Raw genomic sequence first — 13920 nt, forward strand, 5'->3', positions numbered from 1 at the left:
AAAAAAACATTGTTCCTTGTTACAATGTGTGCAAAAAAATCTTATGATTTTATTGTTCATAATTGAAAATTTTTTATGCAAACTGATGGCAGCTGATAATTTAGTGTAATCAAAATCCATGCTCGAGACTGATAAATCTCGCATTACAGAATTAATTCATCTGCGTTCAGCTGTGGCACCTTTGGGCAAGTAGCGATCAGCATAGTATTTATCATTTCTACAAGATTACACAAAATTTTTAACGATCTACAGATCCTACTATATTACAAAACATTGAAGTTGTAAAGTCGACGTGTTTATGTATAAATGGTAAGACACTAAATATATTCACCTCTGATTATGCTGAGTGATATCATTTGATTGGACTTCATCGGAAGCTTTAGTTTGATCACCTGACGAATCGGACATTGGTTCGTCCCCACTTGACAAGATTCTCCCAGGGGATGGACTGTCGGCAGGTCGAAAAGAGAAGTTTGGCGAGTCTGCACTAGACAAAGATTCAGGTGTGCCCACAGAGCCAAGTGACCCTGGTAGTGGGCTGGATATTCCTTCGAGTCTATTTGAAAAGAGAATAGAACGTTGAAATTCCTACCAATATTTACTAATCACTGATAGCTCTTTTACTATTATTTTTAACTTGTCGCAGCATTTTGCTTCAATCATCCCAAGATGTTATTGAATAATTACTGAACAAGTGGAATGTTTTTCACCTGTTAGAGTGCGAAATAACAAGACTTGATGTTCTCTTAGCTGGAGGTTGCAGATGTTGGTCTCCATTATTGTCATCTAATTCAAACTTTCTCTTAACTGGGCCGAGACAGCTTGCACGAATGGTGGCTATCGGGCTGAGACTACGCCTAAGAGAGATGATGCAAATTTAATTTCTTCAAGGACATCAATCATGCAAGAATTACCATCTTAATCGTCATATTTATCTTCCTAATCGTTGGACTTTACCTTGTTGCAAAAGCTTTTCTAGTGGGACTAGGAGAAAGATTATTTTTCCAAGTTATTTGAATTCCAGGTGAATAGCACTGTCGTTGTCCTAGTCCTGATCTAGTAGGTGACGGTGAGGAGCACAACGGTGGTCCAGCAGCAGTGAGGTTCAAAGTTAGAGGATCAATAGTTCGCTTGGCATTTTGTCGGTCTGATTTGTTTAACTGTTGACTAGGGGATTCTGAATCCTTGAAGGAGAGGCCTTCTGCATCCAGCCTGAGGTCCTCCCATGACTGAGACATTTGCATTGCACTGTGTATTTCTTTTTCATGTGCAGCTTCACGACCGGCTACATCTACACATTCTTCCTGTCGCAGCTGACTAACTCTTGGAGTAAGACGTGGTATACCACCACCCCCAGGACTCTGTTTCAAAAATAAAATGGATAAAAATTTATCTAGCTCTGCTTGGCTAAGGCTTTGGTACGTTACTGATCCAATGCCTCGACTTCAAAATATGGCTCAGATTCTCCAGCTAACTTGCAGTACGAAAAGATAAGTGAAGAGCTCAAAGACGATTTTGGTAAGCACGTTAATATGCAGGTTCTAATATGTAATATCAGACTGCTACTTACACTGGTACTAAAACGTCTTGTTCGTGGTGAATTTGAATACAAATTGAAAGGTGAGACAGCATCTCTGAAAAGTATTTCAATAATTTGTTAAGTAGAATTGAGGGAGACAGCACTAAAAATTTTGAACTTACCTCGGAGCAGAGGTAGACGTCGAGGTGGCAGACATAGTAGCACTGATCTCGTTAATCATCGGAGCACTGCTAGATCGTTTTAAGGTGATTACGGGACAGTCAACATCCATGGCTGTGACACTGCTGAGGACATTCATGGGCGCTTTTGTAGGCAGCGTCGACAGAAAATACAAACATTGGTGTTTGGTCGACACCACGCAGAGGGTCAAGATAAGCTTAAAGATTCAATCAAGTTTCCCCCAGCATTCACAATTAGCTGTTAGCTCTATAGTGGACAAGTAAATTATCCAAGTTATGACAAATGATGAATTTTATAACATGTGTTTCCCAAAATTATTGTCGTGCACATATAAGCCGGAATTTTTATGTCTTATATATCATCCGTTATGGATTTATTCAAACACTATAACGCGACACTCCTATCCCTTAACATAGTCACACACGATGTAAAAAAAAAAGGAACAAATCTGTGGAGATGGAATCGGCACTCGTTTTGTCACAAAAATCAACTTTGGAGCTGTTCGATTGAGCGCTGAGCGCTCCGTGAAAATAGGGGACCGGGATTTGAGGTTGTGATTGGACAACTACTGCCTTTTTTCTCATGGACAGGCTACGACTTTGGGGTGCTGCTTTCAGGGGCCATCTTTTAGGTGCTTTTAAGCGAAGAGAAGGCCTCTCCGTTGTTTACTGGTGCAACAGTCGTGTTTGGTCTATTCGTCTAGGTGCCTCGATGCCTTCGCTATTACCAAAAATACAATCGACCATTGTGGCGTTGACCAAACGGCTGCGAGATATAATGACGCTCTCGAGGAGATTTTACCCTATCAATCGGCCTCTGGCACAGGATAAGTTGTCATAATTCATCATGCATGCATTCGAAATACCAAAGAATTCATTCAAAATCACATTAAGGACTTCTATAAACAATCTTCTGCGTGCAACAATTAATGCAGAGGAAACTCACTACTCGGGGGTTAGAAATCAAGGAGTGTCCGTGCACTTAGGTTAGTTTGAGAAATTCAAATTTACGCCTGACGCGGCAATCATCAGCAACCTAACATACCCGCGTCTCCCGCATGCGCACAAGTATCGCGAATGCTTCAATAAACGGTGCGTGACTTTCAAATTCGTTCGAAACACTCGAAACTCAAATGATAGAGATTTTAAAAGATAATGATACCTTGAAGTACAACTTTCACCGCACACATGAATAAAACTTTGTATAACATTTAATTTTGAAATTATTTATGTTCAGATATACTCCTCCCTTGATGCGGTACAATTTCAAACATTTGGCGCCATTGGAACTGGCTATCTATGAAGTTAGCCACTGATATGCAATGTGAAATACGGAAATCGGTAGAAATGTTGCCGTTTCCGTACTTACGCAGTCGTTATATTAGTTTGTATATGGTTGTGACGTGTGAAGAGCAGATAGCCTCTTTGGCCTTGATGTGAACACTTTTCTGAGTAAATAATTTCGAATTTCTTGAGGCCGTTGCAACGAACGAAATACCTCAATCAGATTGGATATCAAATTATGACAAACAATTGATACTCAAGTCTTTTTACGAGACTGAAAAGCTGTTGAGTGGTAAAGTAATCACTGTTACTCAGATTTTTACATTTAAAGGTCTGCTCCTGAATTTTTTATGTATGTACATACAGTTGGATAGTGGGCGTTTGGTATTCCCACTGATTTCATCCGTCCGCTTTAGACACTTTTTTCCCATTGCTGTCTGTTTTCCATTTCTATAATTCCAACGTAAACTATACTAACCTATGAATTAACATTATAGAGTTGCATTATTGTCATTAAAATGTCACCGCATTTTTAACTTGTACTTCAAAATTCATTTTCACCGTCCGCTTTTATAATAATAAGTTTCTACATCTTTTTACTCCTCGATGTCAACGTGTTGTTCACCAAACAATTATTCACGGATCATTACAGCAGCTATTCTGTAGTGCCATTTAAGTCTATGTCAATTCTAAAGCAAGTTTGTGTATGTTGCAGCTCGTTTAAAATTGCTATCACAGATGCCATACATTCTGGTTAGGGGTAACCTTGCTTCGTATAGTCACAGGTATCCCTGGAGAGTCCTTGTCTCGGGTCTTAAAGGTACGCGATAAATAATCACACAGGCATTAAAAGGATACAGTTGATCATTAGTACATATAATATTTCAAATTAGTTTAGTTGAGAGGTAATTTACTTTCATCCTCTACGCCTTCAATTTTTCGCTTGTAACATCATGCCTTAATTTTAAAATCCTATCGCTTATGGTTGGATGGAAGTAGGTTCATTGTAGAATATTGAATTAAAATTAAATGCAAAATTCATTTTTCATTGAGTTTTCATCTGATCATGTGGCTTCTAAAAATTTATCTTATATGCTGTATTCGCAATTATTAAATCATTCATTTGGAGTCCCTTGAATTTCATACACTTTTAGATCCTATCAAGAAATTACTAATACTCAACCTATCTTCAGATCTGGATAATAATATTCAATAAATATGGTTTTATTGTCTGAGTTGAAAAAAAAATTTCTCATTTATTGAGTCAATAAGTGAGGTAGTGCAAAATATTAGCTGAACACAAATCCTAATCAGCTTCATATTTATTATTATCGTAAATATGGTATTAAGATACCTTATCGCCAAGGTATCAATTCAGAGAATTTTGCACATTTGTAATGTGACTCCAGCGAGCATTGATTTATTTTAGCTGCTGACATAGAACAATTAACTCGGTTTGCTTCTGGAGGGTACTGTGACGACTCCACTATCGTTTACCTGCAACATCCCTGCGTAATTTTAACTGCATTAGAAGTACTTGGTTACAAAGTTGTCGCATCCTCTAGTACCAGTGTCAAACAGGACTACAATGAGTACATGTGGACTATGAGAAAGGATTTTGCCGAGCCTGAACCTGAGCCACCAATTAAAACTGGTATGTGGGTTACATTTTATTGCATTTTGTTATGTGGAAGATTTTTATTAATAAGCAAACTGTCGTAATGGAAATACTATCATTACTTGTTATATTTAACATAACTTCTAACAAGTAAGTGGGTAAATTCGTAAATACTTTCGACAATTACTCTTAGTATAAATTTAATATTAATGTTTTAATTGTTTCATTTTGGAAGACAAATTTTGATGTTTAAAAATGTTTATTCGCTTGATATTTTACCGTTGTTAATTTTTCTTTTTTTGTAATGTAAAAGTAATGGTTCGGAGTTTTACATTTTAAGATTTACTGAAATACCACGCTTATATATCTACGTCCTTACGAACTATCGAAACACCCCAAGTCGACGAGTTGAAATAGTCGTTCAAAAAATAATGACTCGAAAATTAAAATGAAAGTAAAAATTAAACACGATAAAAAAAATCGAATTTTCCCAGTACGAAACACTGTTTGTTTTGTATTTGATCCATGGCAATATGCCCTCCGATTTTCGGCTTCCCCTCTTGTTCCTGTTTATTCCAATTTCATCCCCATGCCCAGAGCGCCACCTTTTCTTATGTCTGTCAATGTCCGTATTTTGCGTAGCGTCAAGATCCGTGAATAAAATATGTATATAAAATTATACAAAATCGTTTGCCGTTTATTTCCGAATTCGAACGATTTCATCAACTTTGCATTTCTGATATGACGCGTAAAAGTATCTCGCCGCTTCTCCAATCTAATTTCTACCAGCATTACGATCTTTGGTGAAAGTTTGAGGTTACGTTACATCGGTTCTGACATTTGAATATTGTGATGTATTTACATACGCGTATGAGCTGTCAAATATTATGAAACTTTTTTTATTCTGTACAATAAACGGTTAGAATAACTGAAAGAGAATTTGTTCGTTTGTCGTAATTTTATTTTTAAACTCCAAGTTTCTGAGAGTTGCAATTGCGCATTGTTTTTTTTTCTCTTAGTTTTTTATTTAGCAACTTTTGAAATTGAAAGCAATGCATTAAATATATCGATTACTTACCAGAATGTATGTATGCTTATATGCGTACATACTTAATCTGAGAAAATAAAACTAAGGTGCTAAGGGTGTGTGTTTAAGTGTGAAAAAGAACAACTTTTTGCTCACAATGGTGAAAAAACGGAGTATTGTGTGGAACTATTACAACAAAAAGGTAGACGGAGCGCAGGTGATTGCATTTTGCAAGTTCTGCGATCAATCTTACATTCAAAATGCAACACGGATGGAACGGCACATGGAACGTTGCCCAAAATGTCCCGAGGATGTAAGGCAACAGTTTATCCAAGTTGCAAACAGTAAAAAGAATAAAGGAACTATCCAGAGCATCAAGAAGACTGATACATGGTCCAATCAGGAAGCTTCAGCCCAACTTGAACAAAGTAATATCACAGATACTGAGCTTGAAAATTTAGATGATTGGGGATACAAACAGCAAATTTACGCCGACGTCGCAAGCAACAATATTCCACCAAATATTGAACTTGTGATGCAAACTGGAACGCAATGGGCCAATAGAGATGGCGATATACAAAGTAATGAGTCTGGTAGCAATGCTGGAACCAACAGGCAATGGGATGGAAGTCGAGATGTGACAGAAACTGCTTCTGCGGGTAAACTTGATTATAAAAAATATTTCTTTTCTTTGAATCCTTTGATTTCATATTTCTTTGTGTTCTTAACGCAAATTGTTCCCAGCTGGATCTCAAGAACGCGGAACAACCAGTCACGAAAGAAAAACCTACGGCTCAAGAAGGATTTCTCCCTCTTCGTTAATTACAAGGCATTCTCTGGGGCATTCTTCGCTGCAAAATAAAATTTACCAAGAACAGTTACTGGAGAAAAGAGCTGCTAGACGCACTGCTGAATTAGAACTCCGGCGCAAAACTTTGGAACTTGAAAGATTTCAATGGGAATATGAAAGGGATAAAGCTCACAGCGATTTACGCTGGGCTCATGAAACTCGGATGATGCAACTCAAGGAAGAACGTGAACGACAAGTCATCGATCAGAACAGAAGTAGACTGCCTCATGTTATATGATACAGGGCTCCCGGGTGTTTGGAAGAAGCAACTAAGCTGTAAAATAATTGAATCACTTAGGGGTTCTTCAAATATTTTGTCCCGCTGTTTACCCTCCTTTCGTCGTTATGTGATCTACTCCGTTCTCGCACTGTGCCTCTTCCTTTGTACAATTGAAAATTTGTTAAAAATATGACGAATAATCTTAATTGTCCAATCAAAAACCAAATTACTGCGCGTAAATAAAAAACGAGACGTGACACTAGCAGTGTATTCCCCCCAAACTTCCTGTCACAGGTCATCACAGTGAAGCTGATGTGATATTTGAGTGGCCCCTTATGTCAGTTACTGAAGAAAAATTCATTTACTTTGAGATGCGGCATCTAAGTCACGTCTAAATGGTGCTTGATCACATAAAGCAATCATTCAAAGACAAGGATTGATTAAGAATGTAATACCATAAATGGTTGAATAAAGTTTTTATTCTTTTTTAGTCGGTTAATTTTTTTTCAATCCCTTACTTATACATCAAGAATTGTAGACAAGTTTGTTGAATTTTGTTTATTAGGTGAGTGTGTTTACCAAATTGGAACTTTAATAGCAATACCCTTTTGCATTCTAGAATTAAAAGACAACGTCATTTAAAGTTTTTCCACTACCAGAGCTTTCAAGTATTCAGAAGTCATGTCTGAAAAACTGGCTAGCATGATCAGCACGGAAAGTTATTCTTATGTTGCCGTGAAGGGTTCTCCTTTTGCGACTGATTGTGCAGTATTTGGTCTATCGAATGAGGAGACCGTGGCACTCACTAGACGCTTTCCAAACTCTGGCCAAAATGTGGTCAATGGCATAACAATCAAAGGTGACTATTTAGTGATAAAATTATTATGCTTTCTATATATGTTCAATTTAATAGATAATTTGCCACCTACTTCAAACTGCTGAAAAAATTTACTTAGTTTTCTTGTTTGTTTTTTACATTCAAGGACCACCAGTTCCTGTTATAAACGTTTTGGCGGAGCTTGGTTACAAGGTTGTTTCTAGTACAGGGGAAGCAGAAATACTTTGGACTCTGCAAAGAGAAATTTAAGCTCTATTTGGACACTTAATGTATCAACTTCTAATATACATGTATAATCGAGCACCATTTGCACAATGAATGTAGTATGAAGCCACAAACCTTTTCGCTTGAATGAATGTCTCCGTGAAATGTTACCAAAAATCTGTGAAAATATATTGAAACAAATTGACGCCACGTGCGTTCAACGTGGACCAAAACTATCTCAGTGTAACTTATAATCTAAAATGCTACAAGATTCTGTGAACAGGTTTTTTTTTGTTCAAGTTGCCTTGATTTCAAACCTACGTTATAGTATCTGCAGTTCTAAAAATGGTGATAAAGGTATTCCTCTTGTAAGTAGCGTATTATTCTGAAACGAATTGTATTTTTTTAAAGCAACCAGTATCAAAGATGCAACAGAACAAAAAAATTAGAATAGGTAGTTACCATTTAACATAGGAATATATAAATACTATTGGTGTATTGGACTAACTCAGCTTAAACTGGTATGTCGATTACAGAGAAGGAATTTCACAATATGAAAGTATTAAGTAATTGTCAATTTGGTTATTCTATTCCAAGTTTATATCGACAGTTTATTTACGTATGAATTTATAAATATATAAATATATAAATATTTATATATTTATAAATAAATATATATATATATTTGAAGCAAAGGATTAATATTTCTTATGACGAAATTATATTTCATCAATCTGTATACGGGCACAACGATCAATTTTTTTTTTTCATTAATTCTCATGGATTGTAGAAAATATGTATTTATGATTTGAAATCTAGACTAAATAGCAGTACCACAACCTGTAACAACAGTGAATTATAAACGTAGACTGAACTCTTTCAACATTCTCTAGTTACACCTCAAGCTGATTAAATTTCTGATCGTCAAACACAAAACCTGAATCAGTTGCATTATTGCAACAAAAGAAAACAAAAAAAATTATATCTTACTTAAGTAGTCTACGATGTATTGGTTAACTATTAGATTCTGCAACCAGTTACCTATTATTCCTCATAGGTAACACACCTGTCATGTAATATCTGTAGTCGATGTTTATACGTCCCAAGCGATTGATATTTATAATATACTATGAATCTTGTGATGCCGGTAGAGTTGATAATTTTAATAATTTTTCAAACATGTCGTACTTAATTTCAATTCAATTTTTGAAAACCGATGATAAGTTGTTTGTTGAATGTCTTGACAGTTTATTTAACTGTAAGCATTAAATATTTGAATCAATGTTTTATAGTGTGTTTTCAAAACAATTTAAAGTGCTTGAAAAGCTCCAATTTATTTAAAAACGTTTTCACTGGTTGAATGAACGTTTTTTTTTTTACTAAAAATTATTTATTTAACAATTTAACTTAACACTAGCAAATACTTGCATATAGTTATGGAGTTTGGAACGCGTTTAGTGTCCACATCAAGATGTGAGGGTTTAAACATCCTTTTATTTGTAACTAAGCACCACTTTTTTTTGCTGACAACTAATTCTGTGATCGTATTAGGATTTCAATGATCTATTATTTCATTTCTGACCAGTTTTTTATTACTGATTTTTTAATATACTATACAAGGTGAAGGGAATAACTTTGTAAGTTATTTAATTGAATTTATGTTTCTTAACTGAGGGACACTATATAGTGTTTATTTTATAAACAAACTTGTACCTAAGCAAAACTGTACCTCATACTGTTGTCTTACTGCTTGAAAAGTCACGAACTAATTTACTATACATTATTATCTGAGTCCCACATTCCATAATAATTGTATTTACTATATTACGTAATTGAATATAATAATATATGACAACCTGGTATTCTTATTTCGGCATCATAGCCCTGTTCATTATCATGTCAATGAAATAAAATATATCAACAATATAATTGAATAATGGATTAACTTGTGTCGGTACGTTAAAAGAATGTACAAGTTTCAGGGAAACCAATATGGCACATCATAGCAAAGATCATTCTTGCTCAGCTGAGGGGGCATCGTCAGTTAGACAAACATTAGAAGAAATGGATTTTGAGCGTGGGATCTGGTATGCAGGTAAATATTCACGCAGTACTATTATATTAGTCTTTATTGAATCGATTTTTATTTACTGTAACATTCTTTCCAGCACAACAAAATGATCTAGATCGTGTCGAACAACTACTGAAGAAAGGAATTCTCATTGACAAAGAGGATTTGGCTGGTTACACAGCTCTGCATTACGCCGCTCGCAATGGTCATCTTTCGGTGTGTAAAATGCTATTGGAAAATGGCGCGTTCGTCGATGCTAAAACCCGATCAGGAAAAGCGACTGCCCTTCACAGAGCAGCAACCCAAGGGCACGTTGAAGTCGTTGAATACCTTCTGAAATCTAAAGCAGATCCAAATATCAAAGACGCGGATGGTTACACGGCTCTACATAGAGCAATTATAGCAGATTCGATCAGTGTTTGTCGAATTTTGGTTCCTCTAATAGATCTCAAAATCACTGATAACGCAGGCCGAACACCTTTACAGCTCGCTGCGGACAAGGGAAACGAGAAGCTCGTCCGTTTGATGGAAGCAATTCGATAATATACATCTGGCAAAATAGTGAAATTTCTAATATTTTAAATTACAATTTCAGGCAGATGTTGGAGATGTTTTGAAGATGAGATTGGGACTGTATATTGTTTTCAGAAGAGTGCTTATGTAGTTTGAATTTTGATATGATGTTTTGATAGTTTACTTCATATGAACATGATTTACGTAAAATCTAAAACATCCTTTGTAGCCAGAAGAATGTCATTTAATTTATTATTATTCTCTATACCGTTATTATGTAGTGCATTTTTTATGTTACACACTTGTTGAATTTATTAAATTATCATTACAGACGGTCATATAATTATAATCAATCGAGTATTACGTAATGTGTATAAGAGAGAAAGAGAGAGAGATTCATTTTCGGCAACTTATGAATTCTGCAGAGGGTTTGACAATAAGCAATTAATACTAGGTTATAATAACTGCACAGGTAATAATAATAACAATAATGATTCTGACGCAATTCAAAGACGTAGCTGGAATAAAATCTAGTTAGTATCACTTATCATGACTGTACGTGCAAATCAGTTTTCATTTAACAGAAGGTTTCAAAAGGAAATTCCATAAGTATATGATATTTGATTCGATAGAAAAACACACAATCTATGTATTAATGCATAAATTGTATTATTGTTCAAGGGTCCTGTTTTTGAACAACTGTTATTCCCACAATTTACAGTTGCTCCAAGTTTTTCTAATTTATTCTGGCAATTGGAATTATAACTTTACAAACATATTTTTTCTTTTCGTTTCATCGGTCGATAAAATCCGATGTTTGTCACAAATTAAGAAGTCAGCAATTAAAATCGCGTCTAATCTTGTAGTCGTATCGTTCTACTATTTTACCGTCTATATAGTATAACATTAATTTTATTGTTGTGCGTTGTTATTTCGTCAAACGGGGTAGAAAAAAACAATGTCTATCGTGATCTGATCTCTTATTATTATTATTCTGAAACAAAACATTTCTGGAATTATCAATTAATAAAATTTGGAATGTCGCATATGTGGATTTACAGTCTTAATAGGACATCAAGGTTTGGAATTTTTTAACGCGACTGTCCCTCAGATGTTACCTACTATAAAATTTGCTAGAGCCCATAAGTAAAAGTTCGCCTGTAGCATGCAGGTCGTTTAGCGCGCTTTGTCGTACGCGCGCTAAATTCACAGTTATATTTATTAACTTAGAGAGAGAGAGAGAGAGAGAAAGAGAGAAAGAGGAGGGGGGAATAGGAAAGAGAACGCGCAGCACAGTCTTCCGTGTATAAAGGAAAAGTCGGATGAACTTTGTTTATTCGTTTAAAACCTCACGCGCGCGATTATAAATACGATTTTAAGAGGTGACAAAATAATTATCTATTTCAGAATAGATCGAAAAACAATGAAAATCTAATGATGATGAAAAAACAATAGAGGATCTGGTACCGCCGCGCTTGAAACAAACGATCACTTTTTTTTCGCTGTAGACTATCATAGGAATCTGATCAACAAACTCATTGTAATTTAGAAATTAAATAAACACGATGTTATTCCACCGGTAGAAATACTGTTCAGAGAATCATGGGGCATGATTGGGTGCGAGGAGATTTTGTTTCAACTTGACTAAAAACAAAAAAAGGAAAAGAAAAAAAGAATAACAGAAGAATATCGCAATCGGCACATGCTGGCTCTGTACGCGCGTATACCTGAACGGAGGGATGATAAAAAGAAGTGGAGAAATGTGAATAAAAATAGGAATCCGAAGAGAAATAGAATGGCGAATATGTAGGTCGTCTGGTCTAGTTTTCTGCGGCATGGATCATTGCCGACTCCGTGCACTTGGCGGTCTTGATATTGGTAGAGTGGCCCTCGTCGATCGTAAAGTTCTTGGTGTTCTTCGGCGTAACGTGAACGCGGCCGCCGGAGCCCCACGTAAGATAAACGTGCTGCCGCCTAGCGGATTCTGCCGTTGGTCTGCCGTGCTTGCAGTTGATTGCGTTGAGTCAGTTGTTTCACGTAAACCCAAGTGGGTTTGCGTATCGGCTGGTGCCCGGTTTTTCTATCGTATTTACGACGTTGTTTCAACTCCCCGCCGTATGACGTGGTAAAAAAAATATAAGGAAATTTCGTAACTATGCCATTTCTCGGACACCGCAAATATCCAGCGACGACGGCGATTCGTCTGGTTATCGCGGCGACGTAAACAACCCAGGAGAACCCAGACTTTGTGTGTGCGGTGTGCTGCGCCGCGGTGTGTCGTGCAAGTGCAAACGCGTCTGCTAAATAAGTGGGAAGAGAGTCGAGTCGAGTCGCTCTCGGCCAGTCGCGGCTGCTTGTTTCTCCGAAACTGGGATAGATTTTTAACCCGTGTGTGTGCGTGCTGTGTCAAGTGTGAAGTGTGCGACGGCAATCGACGACGTCGCAACACTTCGACTCGGTGATTTTGTATATATCAACGTCGTCGCCTCTATGCACCACCTATGCCTGGTGACAATCGCTAAGCAATGTAACCCTCATCGTGACGTCACGTACCTAATCAAGTGCACACACACACATAGGTAGACGCAACTAAGGACGGGAACAGCGCGCCTCTCTACACGTATTATTACACCCGTGGACCGTGGATCGTGGTAATATACGCGCAACATTTGTTATTCCTCCACGTTGTTGGTGCCCCATTACTTACGCGACTTGGACCAGTCTTCTAGTTATTACCTTACATTACATTCTTTCTCTCTGCGAAAATTGTTCGCAGAGCGCAACGCGTATACCTCTAACGATGCAATATCATACTACATAACAAGTGTGTGGGAGTGATTTTTTGCAATACGTATGAATTTAATAATAATACTCGCGTGAGTTTGAGAAGGAATATCAGAAGTCGGAGGGATTAAAAATCGTGACGACGACGATGTTGTTGGGAATAATAGAACCCGAGATATTGAGTAATGAAAATTGATGTCAACACGTAAACGTGCTTACTTCAATTTCATTTCTATTCAATTCCAGTCTGCGTCGGATTACCGCGGTGTCGTCAAGTAGACGTAAAAAAGAAGGGACAATTTTTACAACGCGGTTGTCAGTCTCGCGAAACCAGTCAGTTCGTGACTCTTCGTCGTGTCTGTCTACGTTATCCTTTCCGCTCTTTCTAGCCTCTCGAGATTCTAGTTTCTAGTTCATACTTTCGGAAGCAGTCCGAACGACGCGGGCCGCTCGTACCTGCTACATATATACATATTTTGCATCGCGTATCCGCAGTTTCAAGTTAATATTCTCGAATTTTCGCACGTGCAACGGCTCCCCTAGATCCGGTGTCGCGATCAACAAAACTTCGCAGTAAACTAAACCTTCTGCTGTGCTGACTCTGGTGACTGACCAACCTACTTCCTTCGTACTTATCTGCGTGCATTACATGCACACTCACTCGACTAATTGCAAGCCCGAATGGAAAAAAATGTATTACGCGATGAGGCTTAACGAAACTGATTGCGAGCCAAAAAACGCACGTAACAGCCATTATTCGATATTGCCGGAGGACAATGCGGCGTAAATCTG

At 37.1% G+C, this 13920-nt stretch overlaps 4 protein-coding genes across 12 annotated transcripts in view; 3 read left to right on the forward strand and 1 right to left on the reverse strand.

Moving 5' to 3' along the window:
- Positions 1 to 66: 66 nt before the first annotated feature.
- Positions 67 to 2746, reverse strand: LOC124405483 (P2R1A-PPP2R2A-interacting phosphatase regulator 1). Its single transcript, XM_046880401.1, has 5 exons — positions 1702 to 2746; positions 1571 to 1634; positions 958 to 1361; positions 711 to 857; positions 67 to 556 (listed from the first exon to the last, which is right to left on the reverse strand). Exons 1-5 carry the CDS (start codon positions 1836 to 1838, stop codon positions 328 to 330), a joined length of 981 nt encoding a protein of 326 aa, XP_046736357.1. The 5' UTR covers positions 1839 to 2746; the 3' UTR covers positions 67 to 327.
- A 338-nt stretch (positions 2747 to 3084) lies between these two features.
- On the forward strand, positions 3085 to 11010 carry LOC124406095 (ankyrin repeat domain-containing protein 39 homolog). Its single transcript, XM_046881466.1, has 5 exons — positions 3085 to 3295; positions 3719 to 3823; positions 4433 to 4657; positions 9727 to 9855; positions 9929 to 11010. The coding sequence occupies exons 2-5, from the start codon at positions 3742 to 3744 to the stop codon at positions 10372 to 10374; spliced, it is 882 nt and encodes a 293-aa protein (XP_046737422.1). The 5' UTR covers positions 3085 to 3295; positions 3719 to 3741; the 3' UTR covers positions 10375 to 11010.
- Positions 5666 to 6864, forward strand: LOC124406092. The gene is made up of 2 exons (XM_046881464.1): positions 5666 to 6307; positions 6393 to 6864. The coding sequence occupies exons 1-2, from the start codon at positions 5806 to 5808 to the stop codon at positions 6734 to 6736; spliced, it is 846 nt and encodes a 281-aa protein (XP_046737420.1). The 5' UTR covers positions 5666 to 5805; the 3' UTR covers positions 6737 to 6864.
- A 1335-nt stretch (positions 11011 to 12345) lies between the features above and the next one.
- LOC124406090 (nuclear receptor coactivator 1) overlaps positions 12346 to 13920 on the forward strand; it is a 58452-nt gene continuing 56877 nt past the window's right edge. For 4 of the 9 annotated variants that reach the window (XM_046881452.1, XM_046881458.1, XM_046881455.1 and 1 more), the window contains exon 1: positions 12348 to 12995. The gene's annotated coding sequence lies outside the window, so the exon portion shown is untranslated. Of the gene's footprint in view, positions 12996 to 13920 lie in introns of all 9 variants that reach the window. The other 5 variants (XM_046881459.1, XM_046881461.1, XM_046881453.1 and 2 more) reach the window with 4 other exon arrangements.

The sequence above is a fragment of the Diprion similis genome, chromosome 4 (genome assembly GCF_021155765.1).
Source record: "Diprion similis isolate iyDipSimi1 chromosome 4, iyDipSimi1.1, whole genome shotgun sequence".
Classification (NCBI taxonomy): Eukaryota; Metazoa; Arthropoda; class Insecta; order Hymenoptera; family Diprionidae; genus Diprion; species Diprion similis.